This window comes from Sarcophilus harrisii, chromosome 3, assembly GCF_902635505.1.
Source record: "Sarcophilus harrisii chromosome 3, mSarHar1.11, whole genome shotgun sequence".
Taxonomy (NCBI): Eukaryota; Metazoa; Chordata; class Mammalia; order Dasyuromorphia; family Dasyuridae; genus Sarcophilus; species Sarcophilus harrisii.
The window spans coordinates 478390317-478411534 of record NC_045428.1 but is presented as its reverse complement, the minus strand read 5'-3'; the positions used below and the strand labels follow the sequence as shown (position 1 = coordinate 478411534).

Below are 21218 nucleotides of genomic sequence, written 5' to 3'. Positions count from 1 at the left end.
TCTATAATGCCAAACTACAAGCATTCTATTTGAGTTTGCACAGCATAGTTTCTCTCTTTCCCAGAAGGCTCATCCCCATGTTACTCACATAGCAGTGCCCCCCTCCCAGATGAAGGAACTGAAAGGACCTAATTGCTATACTGCTTCATGCCTGGCTCCCTGCTCTGGTGCACTGCTTAATCAGTCTCCTTTGACTAGAAATCCAATATCTCTTGCAAAAAGTCTGTAATAATGCTTTGAAGTTATTTGCATCCAGCCAGAAGAACCTTTTAGTTCTAGTTCTAAATTAAGTACCTCAGTGGTTTCAATCCCCTGATCAGTAAGTCAGCTGGATTTCATACCAGTCACACTGGGCCTCAGCTACTTTTTAGTCACATCAATGAATTGATGCATGAAACCGTATTGTAAATATCTTTGTTGTGTTTGATGAGGAAAGGAACTGATTCCAGGACAGTAAAACAGTTATACAACCAACCATGGAAAGCTGCATTTCTGTTTTCAGAGGGAAGAGTTCTTTCGGAAAAGCACATTTGCCTGTTTTATAAGATTCTTTGAAATCAAATTAAATGAATAGAGTGTAGCTTGTTCTGTCCTTGGATATGCACTGAAGGTCAAAATGTGTACCTGAAGCAGAAGTACACGTACGCCTTTGTAATTGCCTGGATGGCCCTGTCCAGGCTGGGTCTGAACACTGTCCTTTCCCATCCCCATCTAAGCTCTGAAGAGGTAGCCCTGTCCAGCTAATAGTATTTCTTCATTTCACAAAGTTATCCAAATGTATTCCAATAATCATAGCCAATGGATTTGGTCCACTCTATCAGCCCCTTACACAAGCCTCATAACCTGCGGCCAGCAGCAAAAGTGATCATCAGTATTTATCTCAAGGTGACACTTGTAATGGATGATTGCAGCACTTCTTAATCCATTTATGTAATCCTTGCTGCTGGCTTGCAGTTATTTTCAGGGCTTTTGCTGCGATAAAATGGTTCCTTTCCCAAGACAGAGTTCATTCAATTTAAATCTAGATTGATTACAGCCAGACTACAGCATGTCTTTACTCAAGGGGGCAAAACCAGAAACAAAAGAATGAACTATGTAAAATAATTTTGCATTTATTGAACCCCTGTGGTATCCTGGACTTTGCATATAACAGCAAGTTATAGTCCCTACCTTTAATAATGATGTAACCTTATTTCATACCACCAGACACCAAGTCATTCTATAAGCAAAGCATATAGATACACACACATGGACACACATGTATATGTGTGTGTACATATAAATACATTGATGTATATGTGTATATTGTACATGTACACATATATACATATGCATATTCATACACATACATCTAAGCTTTCATTTAATATCACAGAGAGCTTTCTTTGATTCTTCTTCATATTAATAAAGAAAGGTACTGTAGTACAGTAGAAAGACTTTGTAATTTGAAAAAATGGGTTAAATAAGCTTGTTCTGTTTCTTGTTACCTATATGACTCCAGGCAATTCACTTAATTCCTCCTTTTCATCATCCTTGAAATAAGTGGATTGGACAAGATAACTTTTTAGATCCCTTCCAATCCAAACTTATGAACCTATGAACTTAGTGGAAGACAAAAGCTGATCTCTATCCTTGCCTTTTTCTTTATTTTCTTGCACTATCTTTTTTTTTAAACAATAAAAATTTTTTATAGGACAGTAAATTTAGAGAAGTCTATTTTCCGCGCGTGTTTTCAATGATACTAGCGATTTTAGCAGCATTACAAATAAATGGGCAACTGACCATGAAGCATTTATAGGATTTAGAGCTAGAGTTTCAGTGCACATTTGCTGATCACATACTATGTGCAAAGCCCTGGAAGAGACCTTAGATCATTTCTTAAGTGAGGAAATTGAAGACTTATCCAAGGTAACAGAAGTATTATGTAGCTGAGCAAGGATTCAAATTTACATCTTCTGGCTCCACATCTAGTACCGTCTCCACAACACAATGTTCTTAAGCATCCAGCACCTAGAACAGTACCTGATACTTAGTAGGCACATAATTAATGTTTGTGGATCGAAAGAACATGTAAAAACAGATTTCATAGACATGGGTCTATACTTTTACCCTGAATCCTAGGATAGGATCCATTTCTTCCTCCTTAAGGAGAAAAGTCTGGGCTCTCTGAGATATTTCAGCATGATGGGAGTTAGAGATTACATCATGTTTCAGGGTTGTCTCAGTTCATGGGATCATTGAATTATGGATCTGGAACAACAAAGATCTCTCTCTCTCTCTCTCTCTGTCTCTCTCTGTCTCTCTCTCTCTCACACACACACACACACACACACACACACACACACACACCTCCTTTTTATATAACTACATAAACTGAGTCCAGGGAGATTCAGTGACCAGCCAAAAGGAGAAAATCAAAAGTGGAAACAAATAGCCACCCAATTTTGTGCATTTCCTGCACAAGGTTCCTTCCTTCCTAAAAATATGCCTAGATGTTTTGTCCCTGCTTAAGTGAATTGCATTAAAGAACAGTGACTATATCCATTGGACTTCAAGTAGAATTACTCCTATCATTTTTCTTGTGGGAATATTTTGAAATCATGTCCCTAGCCCCCAAAGGTTTTAGGTGGATAGATAGATGGATGGATGAAGGGACAAAAGTATTTTTTTCAGGATTTTGAGACTATAGCTTGAAAAACATTGAAATAGAAAGTAATTTTCATTTCATATAAATAAATCATTTGGTCCATTCAGAAGTTTAGAGAATTATTTCTTAGTAGACATTTAGAATCCCCCCCAAACAACTCAGGCTATTAGCCACAATTAGATGAATCCATTTTTATGGGTGAGTGTTGACTCATCACATTAATAAATGCAGGAAATCATTGATTAGATGCTTTCTTTGGAAGTCAGTAGAGTACAGGGCCAGAGTTCTAGAGATATTCCCAAAAGCTCCTTCCATGGTGCTACATTTGAGCCTCTGCATGTATATACACACACACACACACACACACACACACACACACACACAAATACCCTGCTGCTACCATCTATCTCTGTTCCCACTGGCTATATACTTCATCTCTTCAGATTCAGGCTCTCCCTTACTTCTAAGGTAACAATTATATGATTGAATAATCATAATTTATACTGATGTACTAATGAAAAAGGCTTGAGGAATTCTCATAGTCCTCCCTTCTAATTCTATACCACAATGTGGTGGGTAAGGTAAAGTCCACTTTGCTTTTGGATCTCAGAACTTGCTTTTCTATTTGTCAATCCAAGACTTGGCAGAATGCTTAGTTCATGGTAGGCACTTAATAAATTCCTTTCATTTCTATTTCACATATATTCATTGTAGCAAGAGGTTTCAATGAAGGCATTGACATGATAGAAATTTGTATTTAAATATATATATATATATATATGGTTTGTATAAACCAGCACACACATGTAGATATAAAACATCTCTGATACTAATTCTAAATATATATGGATATATATATCCATATATATATATGGATAGATATATATATATATTAGGAGATTCAGAATGTGATTTTCTCTTTTGACTTGTTAAAGGAACTCCTCATGAAAATTCATTCTGCCTGTTCAGGTTAGCAATACGTCTATATATTATAATTTCTAATGTTAAAAAGAGTGGTCTAAGTAAGTTTCAGAGGCAGAACATGAATCCAGGTCTTCCTGATCTAAAGCTCACTTTTAACTAAAGATAATATTTTAAAATATGACTTTTTTTCCCTTAAAATTTATCAAGTTCCTTCCTAAAAGTTTTTCAGTATTATTAATATTATCTATGGGTTACTGTCAAGAATTTTTTAAAATATTAATTTTATTTTGCCTTAGAGGTTCAGAATGTGATTTTATCTTTTGACTTGTTAAGGGAACTCCACATGAAAATTCATTCTGCCTGTTCAGGTTAGCAATACATCTATATATTATAATTTCTAGTGTTAAAAAGGAGTGGTCTAAGTAAGTTTCAGAGCCAGAATATGAAGCTAAATATATTTTAAAATATGACTTTTTCCCTTAAAAATTATCAAGTTCCCTCCTAAATTTTTTTCAGTATAATTATTATTATCTATAGATTACTGTCAAGAAATTTTTTTAAATATTAATTTTATTTTACCTTTTTTCTAAGCTTTGCATTGCAAAGGAAGTCATCTTCATCACAACTCTCTCTGCCCCTCCCCCCAAATAATAAATGGATTGATTGAAAAATGACATAAGGAAATTTGATCCTATTATAGATCTTGGTCAAACATTTTATTATTTTTGGAAAGCAGCTAGGATTCTGACAGACAACAGAGCCTCATTTGCTAAGTGTGTAAACCACTGGGGCTTACGTCCAAGTCTTGACTTGGCCTTCCAGACACACATGAGTTCTGCCATGCTTGCGATTGCATTCTTTAAATACATCTGTACACACATATGTTGTTTGCATTGCAGTGGACCTGGATCGGCTGAATGATGATGTCAAGCGCTACAGTTGCACTCCAAGGAACTACTCTGTCAATCTGAGAGAAGAGCTCAGGCTGACCAATGTCATTTTCTTTCCACGGTGCCTTCTCGTCCAGCGCTGTGGTGGGAACTGCGGCTGCGGATCGAACAACTGGAAATCCTGCACATGCACCTCAGGGAAAACTGTGAAAAAGTACCACGAGGTATCTCCCCAGGGCCTTTCTTTGTTGGGGTGCTTTGTTCTGCTTTGTTCATCTAGATCAGCCCTGCAGAGAGCATGAAATGAGAAAGTGCTCCAAATCACATTGATTATTAACTTTAGCTTCTGGGCATCCCCACAGATTATTTTGGCTCCTTTCCGGAAGATACATCATTTATCTATTTCTAGGATGTCATTTCAATGTCTAAGCTTCATAGAACTGAAGGCCAATATCCAAATTTTTTTTCTTTAAGTCTAACAATAAATACAATGAAGACAATACATTGAGACCTTTGCTCTCTCTGAATGTAATTTCAGTATTTAAAAAAATGTAATGTCTTACTTTATAATAGAAACTAGAACTGCACTTTCACTATGATGATTTCCCAGGTGAGAAAATTCCCTCCACCCATGGACATCAACATCTCTACAACTTTTAGTCTTAAAGATATGCCTCAATAGAACATGAGGGGGTTAAATAACTTTTCTAGAATCACAGAGTTGGTATGTTAAAGATGAGACTTAAATTCAGGTTGTATTCCTGTCTTCTCTCCCAGGAAAAGTGTTACTGTAGCCTTTGAATATCTGATTTGTTCTGAATTCATAGCTTCTCCCTAGCTTTTTAAGAAAAATGAAAGAACCCATATTATTTCAGGTAATATTTTATAATGTTTTCTATTCTCTGAAACTTTAAATATATGAAAATGAGGTTGCAAGTGAATATGATTATATTTAGTTTACTTGGAAATAACTACACTATTTCAACTCTATCAGATGTTGCTAATTTGTTATTTTCTTGGCCAAAATAATATATACCTCACCCCACAGTTCTCCAAGGCAGACACTCTCATAGTCAGAGAATGCAAATTTGCCAATCTTTGCTCTTCATTGTTCTTTATGATTTAATGACCTCAGAGTTGGATGCTGTCCTTCACTTCTAAGAACCTGGATTTTGTGGTGTTTAATCATACCCTGAGGATAAAATTCCAGTTAGAGCTGGAACCAAAATAATCTGTGAAATAACCATGTTTCAAGTTAATGATAAATTTGAGTTATAGCCCTTAGTACCCAAGACTTTGATGTTATTGTACAAGCTTATTTTCACGTATATTCCATTACCAGTCACCAGAGTATCATAGAATTCTACAGTATTAGAACTGGAATGAACTTTAGATTCTGGAATCCACCACCTTCATTATACATATAGGGAAATGGGCTCATTGAGGTGAAATTATTTAACCAGGGTGACAGAGCTAGCTGATGGAAGAACTAGAACTGGTGCTCAGGTCCTAAACACTCCAACTTTTGTGTGTGTGTGTGTGTGTGTGTATTTAATAGTTTTCTTGGAAGGCAGTGATTGACAATATCAAGAAACCTTTCTTAAGTAATCTCTATGTACACCACACCATACTAGTGACTGAACAAAGTACAAAATTCCACTAAGTCATTGCCACTGTTTTCAAGGATGTATAATCTAATAGACCTAATAGATTTTAGTAGACTTTACTCCAACAGAGATAGGTATAAAATTTAATGTTATACATAAGGAAATTTGTCATACTGGATGAAGAGTTGGTCTTAGAATCAGAAAGACCCAAGCTCAATTCTCATCAGTGAAACAAACATGCTGGCTCTGTAGTCCTGAGCAGGTGCACCAGGCAGATCTATTGGAAATAACTACATTATTTCAAGTGTAAATTTTTCATCCAGTGCTATACTATATATTATAGAGAAAGTGCCAACCTATGTTAGAGAAATTTCCTCACTAGGACATCCTTACATTGATTATATTGCAAGTCTGTAAAAAGAAAGTTATAAATGCATTTGTTAAAGAAAAAAATCTGCTATATATGCAGAGAAAAGTGGTACTAACAGAAAAGATCAGAGAAGCCTTTCTGAATTAAGTACATTTGAAAGAATGAGTAGGAATTCAAGGAGAGGATAAATAGAGAATAGAGACTATTATTTTAACAAAGGCACATAGGAATGACAATTGGTTCCGTTTTAAGTGTAGTGAACAATCCAGTTTGGATAGAGCATAATTTGAATAAAGAGGAGTAGGGAGAAATTAGATTTGAATGAAAGTATGCCATGAGATAATAGTAGAACTTGAATTCCAGGAAAGCAGTTTGAATTTTACTCCTTAGGCAATGGAGAGCCACTGAATAATTTTTTAACGGAATAGTGTCATGATTAGATCTATGCATAAGGAAGATTAGTAACAATAGTTTGAAGAAGAAAATGTTCTAATTTTCAAAAAGAGGAAGAGAACAGTACTGCAAGAGATACTATGTATATAAAGTATATGGAAACCTTAAAGAACTATATAAATGTAAGTTGCTACTAATATTGTGCTACCTTGTGGCACATCAAGGGGAGATCTGGGTTAAACCACTGATAAATAGAACTAGTGAGACAACTATCAACCAAGAAGCATATATTTTAAACACTTATTATGTGACAGGCATTATGTTAACTATTGGGGCTGCAAATAAGTAGAAAGAAAGTTACTCCAAAGAGGGGCTCAAGGAACAGGAGCTTACATTCTCATGAAGGAAAACAGTACATATAAGTAAGCTGAAAAGGAAGACAGGAAGTGGATACCTGGTACAGCGGTCAGTTTGGTAGAGGAAGACCCAAGTGTACCCTAGACAAGAATGAGATATGGCTGGCTTGACCATCCAATTTAAATGGAAGTAATGGAAAGAGCTATCCAATCAGAAGAAGAGAATGAAGCAAATAATAGCCATTAATGTGTTTATGCCAGGTTAGAGACAGGTATGTAAGGGATATGTAACTGGGAATGTACCATTCACTATTTTTTTCATTGACTTGGATAAAGGTTTATCATATGTATAAATGTCCTGAAACTAGGAAAGATAGTAAACATATTAGTTAACAAAGTCAACAAGCAAAAAGATCCTAACAGCAAAGAATAGTAGGCCAAAATTATATATGATGAAAAAACGTAGAGTTCTACTTTTGGGTATGAAAGAATCCATTTCATAAGAACAAGGAGGGAGAGAATAGCTAGACTACAATTTGTATAGAGGATTTAATAAATTATAAGCTCAATATAAGTCCACAGTGTGCCATGATAGTCAAAATAAACTAATATCATCCTAAACTATTTTAAGACAGGAATATCATCCAGATCTAAAAGGGTCAGAGTCCCACTTGCATACTCCTCCTTACTTAATTTTCAACTCAAGTGTTATATTCATCATACAACTTTTTTCCTTCCTTCCTCTCTTCTTCCTCTCTTCCTCCCTTCCTCCCTCCCTTCCTCCCTTCTTTCCTCCTTCTCTTCCTTTCTCCCTCCCTTCCTTCCTTTCTCCCTCCCTGCCTTCCTTTCTTCCTTTCTTCCTTCCTTCCTTCCTTCCTTTTTTTCTTCCTTCATTCCTTTTTTCCTTCCTTTCTTCCTTTCTTCATTCCTTCTTTCCTTCCTTCCCTCCTTCCTTCCTTCCCTTCTTTCTTCCTTCCCTTCTTCCTTCCTTCCTTCCTTCCTCCTTCCTCCCATGGATTATATCCCATGAAAAAGCAATTAGGATTGCAAGAGGTTTGGATACTATGTCAAACAGGGATTGCTTGAAGAATCTGGTAATGCAACATAGCATTTTCACTCTTTTCTTGTTGTTTGCTTGCAATTTATTTTACTTCTCTTTTTAAAATTGTCTTGATTAGATTTGTTGCAGCATGATAATAATATAAATATGTATGCATATATTGGATTTAAAAAAAAAAAAAGAATCTGGGGATGTTTAGCCTCAATAAGAGATGGAATGAGGACATGATAACTGTCTTCAAGTATCTGAAGAATTACCATAAGGAGGAGACATATAAACTACTTCTATTTGGCCCTGAAGAATAATAGCCCAATAGTTAGAATTTTCATAGAGGTTCCAGCCAATTATGTTTTAAAATCAGCTTGTACCAACTCACAAGAGCTCATTATTAAATTTTTCTCATTTATACTATAGAATTTGGTAAAAGCTATAAATCAGGACTTGATTTATTATTTCATTAATTGCCTAGACTAGAGCAAAGGATAGGGAAAATATTAAATTAACTCCAAAATGTGTCAACTGTATTCAGAGAGCCAGTTGTTAATCATTTAACAGCATATTCTTGCTTCTAGATGAATATAAGGAAGTAACTCCTAAAAAGTAAAACTGTCAATAATAATAATAAATAGAATTGACTACTTCAAAAGTTAATAATTTTTTTCTCACTAGAAGTCTTTTAGTAAAGACATGTATATTATGAACTTTAACTGGTCTCAGTTTGACTGAGGCAATGTCCATTCAGTAATTAAGTCTAGGTAAGAACTGAGGCAAAGAATGGACACTTTTACTGAGTCATGTAATCATCATCACCATCATCCAATCTGGGAGGGGAAGACCCTCAGGGTTTCTGGCCAGAACACAAACAATTACTATTTACATTCACTCTAAGTCAATCAGGATGCAAACTATGACTATCTGGAATTTGATCTGAGACCTATTGTTGGCCAATCAATGAGAGGTAGAGAGATTTGGTTTTTAGGTTCGGTCCTTCAGAAAGAAATCTACCCAATAAATTCCAAAATATCTTGGGAGGTTTCAACAACTAAAAACAACAATAATAACAACAAAAATTACAATCCTTTGGGCAGAGCCAGGGTTTCCCATTGTATCTAGCATAATCTCCAGTCATCCTGATCTACGCCTTGCCACTACACCCATATGAATCTGGAAGAGAAAATGAGGCTGGTGAATTTCCACAGCCCTCCCTCACTTAAATCCAATTTATCCCCCCCAATTTCATGGGGAGATGGACAAACAACAGGAACAACAACAAACTATGGAGGCATTTTTCAAGCATTGGTAGGACTAGAGAACCTTTCAGTCTCTTCTGAGATTCATAATATTGAAAGAACTATATGGGAAGGATAATGAGAATAAAGTGGGAAATAGTGGGAATAGAGATTACATTACCAGAGATTAAAACTGGAAAATATCTAAGAAGCCATCTTGTGCTACCTTGACTTATTATTAAAAAAAGAAAATCAAAGCCCACTATTTGTTTTCCACTGTCTTATATTGCTTCTCAGAGAGCTGGATGCTAGAATTGTAGAGAGGAAAAAGACTGTTTTTACCTTTTCTGTTCTACTTGTAAAAGATGGTGGCTGATGGCCGAGTACTCCTGATAGATACACAGAAGCAGAGTATTTTTTTTCTTATAAAAGACAATGACTACAATAGATCACATTTCTGGAGCACTTTAAAGTATGCAAAGAACTTTCCTCACAACAACCCTACAGAGGAAGGAAGAAAGTATTTGAGTGGCTACTATGTGCCACATTCTGGGCTATATGCTTAATAAATATTGTCACAATTAATCCTGAAAACTACCCCTGGAGACAAATGCTACTATAAAGTCTCCATTTTAGAGTTGAGAAAGCTTAGACAGAAGGAGATCAAGTGACTTGCCCAGGCTCATCTTAAAGCTTTTTTCCTTGCTTCCTTCCTTCCTTCCTTCCTTCCTGGATTCTTACTGAATTTTATATTAGAAAATCCAAATCCAAGGATCTAGCCTTTCAAGATTCTTCTGGTTTTTCTCTCTCTCATCTAGTTCACTGATATCCCACTCAATGAATCAAAAAACATTTATTAAGTGCCTACTGTGTGTCAGGCATTTTTCTAAAGTTGGAGATAGAAAAAGAGGTAAAGGAAAGTCCCTATACTCACAGAGCTTACAATCTAAATGGAGGAGATAACATGCAAACAAATATATGTACAACAAAACTATATACAAGATAAATAGGAATTTGAAAGAGATTTTAGGAGCTGCCTTTTGACTTGAAAAACAAACATAAATTAACATCATTTATGTTGAATTGCATTTTCATTTATTTTGTTAAACTATATTATAGTCTGGTTCACCTGATCTGGGGTATTAACTTTCTCTCCTAAGGTTGTGTCATCAACAAATATTTTTAAACCTTTAACATACCTGGCACTGTGTTGTGCACTGAGAATATAATGAAAGGTAAAAACAGCAGAGTTTACAAATATCATAAGTTTGCCATCTATGCCTTTATTCCAATCATTCATCAAAATGTTAAATTGCAGAAGGCCAAGAAGCAATCTCTAAGAGGCTGGATTGCTGAATTCATTGCATATTGTCATCAGTCTATTAGCCAGTTCTGAATCCATATGTTTATATCATCATCTCTTTCATATCTTTCCATCCTTTCCACAAAAATAGCATGAAGTACTTTAGCAACACCTTTGCTAAAATCAGGGTAAACTATTTCCATTGTGTTCTTTCTCCCATATTTATGACTCTATCATTACAATGACAGAAAAGAAACAAAAGTGCTTCTGTCCTAGTTCCAAAAGCAACAACATACCTTTCCTGATCATCCATGTCAGGTTTCACCTATGATTCTTAAAATGCTTCTCAAAAGGTGACACAGTTAACATTATGAACAGGACACCTATAAATTAGCAGATTTTTATGAGAGAAATTTTCTAATTTTACAAAGTTGAATAAAGCTTAGGTTTAGTTCATATGAAAGGATGCTATGAATGCTTCTAGTCACAGTTTGGGGTGTTTTTGTTTGTTTGTTCCCACTCCTGCATCTTGGCTATTGACCCTGTATCTTCCCACCTTACATAAATGAGAAATCAGTTTCCCCATCTCATGGCTGTAACTGATGAGATGTGAAATGAGTTTCTATGAGGGATGAGCACCCTTAAGGTGGTAACTGGAATTTTTCACACAATGTAAACCTCTACCTCTCTATATAAATGTAATCAGGTTCAGTACAACCCCAAAGCATTTAAAGATCCATAAATTACAAAGCTTCCAATGAGAATCATTCTCACCTTTTTTTATTACTGTGTATATGCAATAGAGTACAAACATATCTTTTAAAATTATTTCCTGACACAAGGTTTTGCAAAGGTGAATGCTAAAAACTATCTTTGCATTCATTTGGAAAAATAAAATACTATAATAGAAAAGGAAAAATAAACCATAATGAGCTTATAGTTACCATATAGTTTTCCTGAATCAAAAATAAAGTAACATTAAAAATAGAAAATAAAATAAAATTATTTCCTAGTCTTACAAACTCATATTTAGCATGGCTAAGGTTTTCTGAAAGTCATTCTGAGCATCTTATAAGACATAAGATATAAAAATTATTGTAGGGAATTTTAGAAAAAGTGGACGTATACACTTTTGGTGGGCAAGAAGACTTTGATCTAATATTTAATTCTTTTCCTGAATCTGAAAATCAGTGAAAAATCACAAAATATTCCTTAGTGATTTTTAAATGCATTTCCCCTTTTATAACTTGACCACTTCCATTTTTGCAAAAGACCAAAAGTTCTGATGACAGCAGAGAGATAGAAATAAAATCTAATTGATATTTTGCTTACTACAGTGGAGAAATTTGTAATATTTATAAGATACTATCTGGAAACATCTCTGCCTCTGAGCATATAAAGCCTATAAAGGTCTCTGAATATTTGCCAGTCTGATCATCTTAGAGTAAATGTTAAATAACTAAATTGCATTCTGATATCAAAAAAAAAAAAAAAAGAAAAAATGTACCTCTACAGAGATACACTATTAGTTTGCTCCCTTGGCCAAAAATCTCTTCCCAGTTTCTGACTAGGGGAGAACCTGAGTACCTCACAATATATTTGTTGTTTATATCAATCTAAAAACATTTCTGAAGTTTCATTTTTCTCCTTCCCTCTCCATGTTTTGATTTGGATGACTAGAGAAGTACTCTCAAGTACTCTCTGCCAATGTGCTAAAAAATTAGTGGAGACACACTATTGCCTAAAGTTGTAGGGATATATGGAGAATGTGGGACATTCAGATATATCACAATGGAGTGGTGAATTATTGTGGATATAATGGGGCTAATTAGAGGCAGGTTTGTTTTTTCCCCCCTCCTTGTAATAAGCCAATTCTACATCTTTTTACTCCATATATAGAGGAGATTGCATTGTTGATTGAAAGATTTTATATTATTAGGTTTTTATAAAGATACATTTTAATCATCTAAAATATAATAATAGAATATATAATTCTTTAATAATTTATAATAATTATATTATATTAATAAAAGTTATTTTTGAATGAGTAAAAATCCCCCTTTTCCTTTTAATTCTCCTTCTTGCCCACACATACAACACCAGCAAATGAGAGGATAACTTTTGGTTATCACCATTAAAAAGAAAAATATTTGTCTATGATATCACTGCTCTTACACAAAATTCTGGTCTTTACTTTTAGCTTATAGACTAGAATCCTGCTCCTTTGAGGAGATCCTTATTAAGCCTCCCTTAGTTTTCTAATATAAAAGTAGTGTGTTATCACCTGGAAAGAGAAATAGACTGATTGTTGGGAGATATAGAATCTTGCCTCAGCTCTATCTTTGGGCAAAGTCATTCTCACCTTTCTGGGCCTGAATTGCCTTATTGGTTAAAGAAATTCACTTCCACTTATAAAATTAATAGTTATTAATTTTGAACTTCTCAATCCTCAGCTCTTTCTTGCAAACCTTAACATACTGAAATGTTATGAGAAATAATTACTATTTGGTGTTTGGATAATACCTTCCACTGTTGAAATGCCATGCAGATTCAACATCATAATGGACACTTTAGGGTTGATTACTATTCCAACTCTGTCTGGAAATTTGCTAGTTCCCTCATTTATAAAATGGGAATAATGCCTTTCCCACCTCACAGGTTTATTGTGTGGCTCAAGTGTGACTATGGATGTAAAAATCCTTCATGAATTTTAAAGCATTATAGAAATTTAAGTCACAGATATTATTTTTTCATCTAAGCCTGTTCCTTCAATTCAAACTACTTTTCACTTCTCTCTTCTTTTTAGCCTCAAAAGAGAAACTTCACCAAGTGAATAGAGCCACTCTAAAATTAGTATTTGAAAATGCTCATCACTTCTTAGTTCAGGACACACACTGAGGTTTCCCTTTCCTGCCAGAATCACCGCATAGGGACTATCATCTAGGAATTCCCATTAATGTTTCACAGATATGTCAGCCCCAGTGACCACCTCCTGATGATAAGGATGGTCCTTGGACATTTCCTCAGGTTCTATGCAATGCAATTTACCATATTCAACAGGCATTCACCATTAAGAGTGATATGTTAGCATTCACAAAGCTACTGCATTATGTGAGCAGTTGACTCCCTAAAGAATGGAGTAAAAATTCCCAGTGGAAGTAAATTTCCATACATACCAACGTTCGTTTTGAAAACATTGGGCAACTTTGTAGGTTGGAATACTCTTCTTGAATGGATAGAGTGTTGGAGTTGTGGACAGGAAATCTGAGTTTACATTCTGTTTCTAATACTTTCTAGCTGTAAGACTCATGGAAAATGTCTCTTAACCTTAACTTGTAGTAGTGCTGAGCTTGCTGAACCAAGTCAAGAAAAACTAAGTTCAAACTTAATCTCAGATAATATTTCTAAAGTAAAATGTCCAGCACATAAGAGACACAATATCAATGCTTGCTATTATTATTATTATCAAAGTCTTTGAGCTTTAGTCTCCTTTTATACAAAATAACAATATTAATGCCTATAGTAACTACATCCCAGGATTGTGAGCCTCAATTGAGGCCTATATGTAAAACAATATGAAAAATTGAAGACTCTTAATAAAAATTAGTTATTTCTCTCCCTTCTTTTTCCACCTCCTCTAAAAATAACATTATGAGCATAATATGATCTTGAAACTTGTTGAGTCATCCACTCATGGATTCCTCTTTTTTGAGAGCTATGTCATATGATAAGATTTCTGTTTTCTAATCCTGTAAGGTCAACAATAATGAAGTGAAATATAATAATATGATTTACTTTTCATGTGTTATTTCATTTATCAGGCTTGGTCATGATGAAAGCTTCTTCTGTGCACATTTTTCAAAAGCACTAGAGGTATTGGAGGAAAGGGACAGGAAAAAGACAAAAAAAAAATTGAAGGAGGAGCTTCTCTTATTTTGAAGGGGGGAAATGACATATAATATGTACCATCTGCCTCAGAAGTTGGTCAGAATCTTAAATAAAGTCTTAATGACCCAGGTTTACACAATGTGTTTGTTCTGAAATATGCACTTATGTTCTTGTGTCAGCCATTAATTTGAGAACTGTTACAAGGCCATAACAACCTTTTTTATATCTTCAATAAACAAGAACCCAACTCAGCAGATCGCTCTTACGCATGGTATTGTTTTATTAGTGTAATAGCATAATGGCAATAATTCATTCAGTGGTTTATTGGCAATGAAGCGAGTAACTGTAGTTAAATATACTTCACAATGTAGTAATTTGCAAATGCAAAACTGAGCATCTCTGATTGTGCATCTTGGGACCTAGAATGTCACACCTGCCTCCATCATCCTCTCCTTAGCATCAGAGAATTTTTAGAATCATCTTGTCCAACCTGTGCTTAAGAATACCTTCTACTACAGTCTTTAGAAGTGATCATCAGCCTTTGCTTGAAGACCTCCAGAGAGATAGGATCATAAGTTCATTTTTAGCTCAAAGGGACTTTAGGAGTCAACTGATCACAGTCATTGATTTCATAGTTTCTTTTAATAAAGAGATATAATCTAATTCAATTCTCATTTTACAGTTAGGGAAAGTGATGTCCACAAAGGTGAAAATACTTACCCAAAAGGCAGTCAGGTGGCACAATAGTTAAAGAATAAAACTGAACTCAAAAAGGTCCAGGCCCAAATTTGGCCCAATCATTCACTAGCTGTGTGACCCTGGACAAGTCTGTCTTAGGCTCAGCTATCTGCCTCAGTTTCCTTAGCTGTAAAATGTGAATAATAGCAATACCTCCTTACTAAGGTCTAAGGATCAAATGAGATATTTATAAAGCACTTAAACCCAGTACCTGGTACATGATAGTCTCTTAAATGTTTCTTTCCTTCTTTTCTCAAAGGATCATAAAGGCAGTAAGAAGCAAAAGGCAGGATTCAAATTCAAGTCTTCTCACTCTTGATGTGGTACTTTTTGTACTGGGTCATGCTACCTTCCCAAATTCAGTACCCCTGGAAACTCCTTGGCCCTGCCTCTTTTTAAATAATTGTCCACACAAAGCATTCTTTGGCCTTAGGAATGTTGAAAGGGCATTTAAGAAAATCAGAATTTTCAGGCTTATCCCAGTGAACCAAAAATTCCTGATTCTCTCCCAATCTCTAATCCCATAAGATGCATTTTCTGTCAGATTTAAGTCTTTTCATTTTTTTCCAAATTTTCTCTGGGCCCATGACTCATGAACCAGCTGCAGGGAATCTATGTTTGTAGCACCCACAGACAGGCCTCCTTGTGCTATTACAACCAATTCTCCAATGTCATCCTTTCAAGGTGGCCAGATAACCTGTAACCAGCCTGTTTGCTTGCCTAGATAAAAGCCTCTCATTCTCTTTTTAGTTTTCAGTGCTACCTCAAATCAGCTTTGCTTCTTTCTTCTTCCATTTGGTCCTGTGTACCTGAACCTGAGACAATTACATCACCTGAAAGCTTTGAACATCAGTGCTGTGATCAGCCAGGAGAGCAGTCCAATTTCCACTTTGTTCAAACATGGTTTTCCTGTCTTGTCTGGGAAAGTGTCTGCCAATTCATTTCTTTCTTGTTATCAGCAAAGCGCATATATACCCTGCTCATGTTTCTTAATATAAAACACAGGGAAAATCCCCAAGCAGTTGGGAGGCCAGTTAGCGTAAATACTGCCCAGATCTCTGCTCTCATCCCACAGCAGGCACTTTTGTTTGCCATCAAATGAGAAAGCTATTCGACAGGACTCTGCTTTTGTGGATGCCAATCATTTGAAATTGTCAGCCTTTGATATGGTCTCTTTTAAATAGTTTCTACTGGAACAGATTTTTTTCTTTGAAAGACTTGAAAATATGCTGAGTGTCTTTGACCAAAAAGCCTAATTCATTTTTTGAGAAATCCTTAACAGAGTGGTAGGGGTCCAGTGTTCCATGACATTTTACCAAGGAGACTGACCCAAGAAATCACAGGCAAGCTTTCATATTTTTTTATGAAGTGGAGCAATATGGATAGCCACAAAAGGTATGACAAGTATTTGCTTTACTTTCTTACTATTAATTTTATTATGAATGCCAACCAAGCTTGAGACAGGATAGAATAAATCAAAGGTAAGTATAGGACAGGGAATGTGGGAGGAAGGAAAGAGTTTCCTTTTAAATACTTTTTATTTAAATACTTTTCATGTTACATCACTATTTCTGAGTGGGAAAAACTGTTCCAGACAATCTATTTGTCTCTATCATCTGTTTTTGAGTGTTCTATTTTGTTTTCTCCCTGCTAACTCTCCTCACCCCCAAGGATATGAGATATTTTCTGTCTGATTAAAATCTATTGATTTTCACCAAATGACATCTGGGTCTTTGATTAGCAGAGCAGCCAGCTGTGTTTGATGGCATCTAAAGATAAACTTCCTTGAACTGCTGTAACCCATTTTCTGGTATCTTCCCTTCAAAGATGGCCAGATAACCCATAACCAACTTACTTTCCCAGATAAAAGCTGAGTATGGGAGACAGTGAGAATGGCTAGGATAAGAGGGGTCAAAAGAAGAGGAAAGGCTACCATTTGTGTCTCTTTGTCCTTCCTTACAAATCCCTGAATGATTGACATCACTGCCAGCACTGCTGAGCTCCACAATAATGAATATTTATTGCACACCTGCTGTGTTCCCAGGCCTATGTTGGGCTTCAGAAGAAATAAGAATATAAGACACCATTCCCGCCATCAAGGAGCTTACAGTGTGGTTGGGTAGACAGATTGATAGGCATAAAACATAAGCCAGGATACCATCTCTGATTTTATCCACTTATGTATCCTGTAACTCCATACATATGTAACTTAATTTATAAGGCTTTAGAAGGTTAAGTTAATTGGCCATGAGAATATCATAATTAAGTTACAGTAGGCATTGAACTCATATTCTTGACTCTGGGTCCAGAACTCCATTATACTATATTCACTTGGTTTTCAAATTTGTACCCTGATATGTGCCAAATTCTGGTTGTGACAAATTCAGGGAAGGACATGGAAGATCAATATGAGTAAGAATTATGAATTTCCAGCAATGAGATCTTAGTCCATTTTTTTCCTCTAAACCACCTATACTAAAAAATATATATATCATGTTTTGCTATGATATATGCAGTGATCTAAGGAGATAGTGGACCCTTGAAGAAAAAAAAAAAGGTCATTTTTGGCTGCTGCCCATAATTTGATTAAGTGCTTCATTTCATTTCCTAAATGCTATCATATTTATTTAGCTAACTGTATTTGTTTTTATTGTTTTAAACTATGATAGAGGATGAGTATTTCCATTTCTTTGTATCTTTAATACTTAGCACAGTGTCTGAGACATAGGAGGTATTTAACAAATGCTTGTTTTGTAATTAATTTTATAAATTTTGTGTTCAAATGCCAATGTCACTAGATAAAGTGTGGATATATTGATCATATATATTAAGACAAAATGAGAGATAGATGATTTATGATTGTTATTGTGAAGATGATGCTCATGACTGAGAATAATGCATGGTAGAGATGCTATACGCTCTTCTAGACATCAGTAATTCACAATCATAGCTGAATTTCAGATGACAAATTGTAGCTTCAGCTACAGAGAAAATTATTTACAAGCATTCTGTAAAGTAGAGAATGTAAGTGTTGCCATTTTAGAGGAGGAACATGAGACACAAAGAATGATGTGACTCACCTGAGATCACATAACTGATCCATCACAGAACCATGAACTCAAACCCAGTTCTTTGGACTTAATTCTAATGATTTTTGCTATATATCACATCCTTGATTGGCCTTGATTAAAGACAAAATTAAACCACCATGTGGCTTACATTGTATTTAGAACTCTTAAGAGAGAGTAAGAAAAATAGTACTAATTTTGATTTTTGTTGTTGTGGAGTCATTTTAGTCATGTCCAGTCCTTTATAACCCTAATAGGGAAATTGTTGGCAAAACTATTAGAGGGGTTTGCCATTTCCTTGTCAGGTTTTCAGAGGTTAAGTGACTTATTCAGAGTCACATACCTAGGAATTGTATGAAGCTTGATTTGAACTTGGGACTTCTGACTCCAAATTGAGTGCTCTATCTATATATTGAGCCATTACCTCAATTATCAGTTATTATCAATAATAATAACTCACATTTATGTACTGTTTTCCCCATAACCACTATTATAAGTAGTATAGGTATTAAGTTTTAGAAAGAGACAAGGTCACACATAGCTAGTTTTGGATCCCCCACTGGCTACCTTCAAATTCAGTTATTTTTCCAATACAAGACACTTCTCTACCCTCAAGGGATTTATGGTCAAAAAGAGAAAAAGAGCAAAACTTATGAAAGATATATAGAAATAAGTACATTTGAGGAAAACAAAAAACGATTCCACAATTATATTTATATGTAGACATGGTTCCTCAATTTGAAACCTGTCCAGTATCTGCAACATAAAAGAATAATTATTAAAGAAATTAAGATTCTATCTAAACTTCTTTGAAGTAAGATGATAATTGTTGAAGTAAGATGATGTTTTGGTTAAACAGTATGTTATAAAGGAAAAGCCTGAACCTTTGCTGTGAATTGCTGAGTTCAAATTTTACTTCTGTTACCTACTAACTGAGTGAGTCACTAAACCTTTCTTAGCTTAATAATAGCTCCTCCTTCACAGGATTTTTATGAATAACAAATGAGATAATACATGTGAAGCACTTTGCAAAGCATAAAACATATGGCATTATTGCTTCAAGAAAATAATTTTACCTTGGCATTCTAAATATAAATTATATTTATAAAATTGGTCACTTTTTTTTCCTTTACTGAAAATTAATTAATATCCTATCTGCTGATTTAATTCAATACTAAGCATTTATTAAAGGTTTACTATTTACTAGGCACTGTGATAAGTACTGAGGATACAATAATGAAAAAGAAAGACAGTCTTTTCCTTCAAGGAGTTATAATCTAATGTGAGAAGACAACACACAAAAAGAAGCTAGAAAGTAGGAAGGAGAAAATACTAAGGGGTATCTGGCTCAGGCACATAATGTTCTGTAGTTCAAACCAAGTAAAGTTACAGATAGAAAATGGAGAGTTAGCTAGAGAGCCCAGGTCCAGGTTTCCATAAGGGAGAGCTCTGGGAAGAGTTTATTGCTTTCCTCTGAATGGGGAAAGGAGGCTAATAGAGTTGGGAAGTTATTGAATATCCAAAGTTGAGGTAAATAATATGATGATGAGTTATCAGGTTATCACCATAAACTAGGTGGGACATCTTGTTCTTTAGAATTCAAAATAAACAGCTGCTGATAGAAAATATTTAGTCTATGTTTTCTGTTTTCTTCCTATATCCTTTTTTGACCTATGCTAGCCACCATGTGTTAAGCTATTAACAAAGATCTCTTCACTGGATCAAATATATCATTAATGAAAGAAATGATGATTGAAGTCAACCTCAAAAGATATTCTAACAGAAAGTATCCTTCTATTTTTTAGGTGCTGAAAATTGAACCTAGTCATTTCAAGAGAAAGGGAAAAACTAAGAACATGGCTCTGATTGATATTCAACTGGATCATCATGAGCGCTGTGATTGTATATGTAGTTCACGACCACCTCGATAAAAATCAATGGACATGCTCTTTTTAAGAGTGAAAGACCTTTTCATTTTAAAGAGGGTGCTGTAAGAGAACCTTCTCCTATAGACACCAGAACTTTGCTACTAGCCTGCATTGCAATGAGTAAAACTGATGGCTGAATTTCAGCATAGCTTTGCTAGTGCCACGGCAGCTAGATATGTGTATTATAGACTTCTGTATCCAAACATTTAGGACTAAGTTTAGTAGTGCTATCTGAGATAAGGTCAACATAAATACACATAATGTATCTGTGTCTATCTATCTACATGTAAATAGGTAGATTGAATGGTTTCTCCAATTTATATAAGCAGCTGTAACTAGATTCTACATCTGGATTTATGTCTTATTCTTATGAAGCCCTTTGAAGAAGCCAGTGAATTGTGAAATGCCATAAAAGTTGTCTGTAGAGAAGCCAATTTTGTCTATTTGTGTAAAACAGTTTTGAATCTTTGAAATATCAAACTTTTGAAAAAAACATGACTTTTCTTACATATACTTCAAAGTTAAGAATATAAACATAAAAAAATGTGGTTGTAAGGAAAGCTTCAAATGTTGAATTGTTAATTCTTTTAAGATACATTAGGCTTTCTATAGGATAAGCAATAGTAATCCATCCCTCCAATTGTACCAGAATATATAGTTTGCAGAAATATATATTCCTACCATTGGAATATCTATTCATTTGCATTTTGCTGAGGCATGTTAATTTATTTAGCAGCATCTGTCTCTGAAAAATGATGTTCAGAAAGGGATGTTTCTAATGTTGCAAATAAAAGATGCACCTTAAGAACCTGAACTC

At 34.9% G+C, this 21218-nt stretch overlaps 1 protein-coding gene across 2 annotated transcripts in view; it reads left to right on the top strand.

Annotated features, from left to right (window-relative positions):
* Positions 1-20894, top strand: part of PDGFD (platelet derived growth factor D) — a 296873-nt gene extending 275979 nt beyond the window's left edge. For both annotated transcript variants that reach the window (XM_003764293.4, XM_003764292.4), the window contains exons 6-7: positions 4471-4685; positions 20279-20894. In XM_003764293.4, coding sequence (XP_003764341.1) covers positions 4471-4685; positions 20279-20404 — 341 coding nt within the window. In that variant the 3' untranslated portion in view covers positions 20405-20894. The remainder of the gene's footprint in view (positions 1-4470; positions 4686-20278) is intronic.
* Positions 20895-21218: the final 324 nt, after the last annotated feature.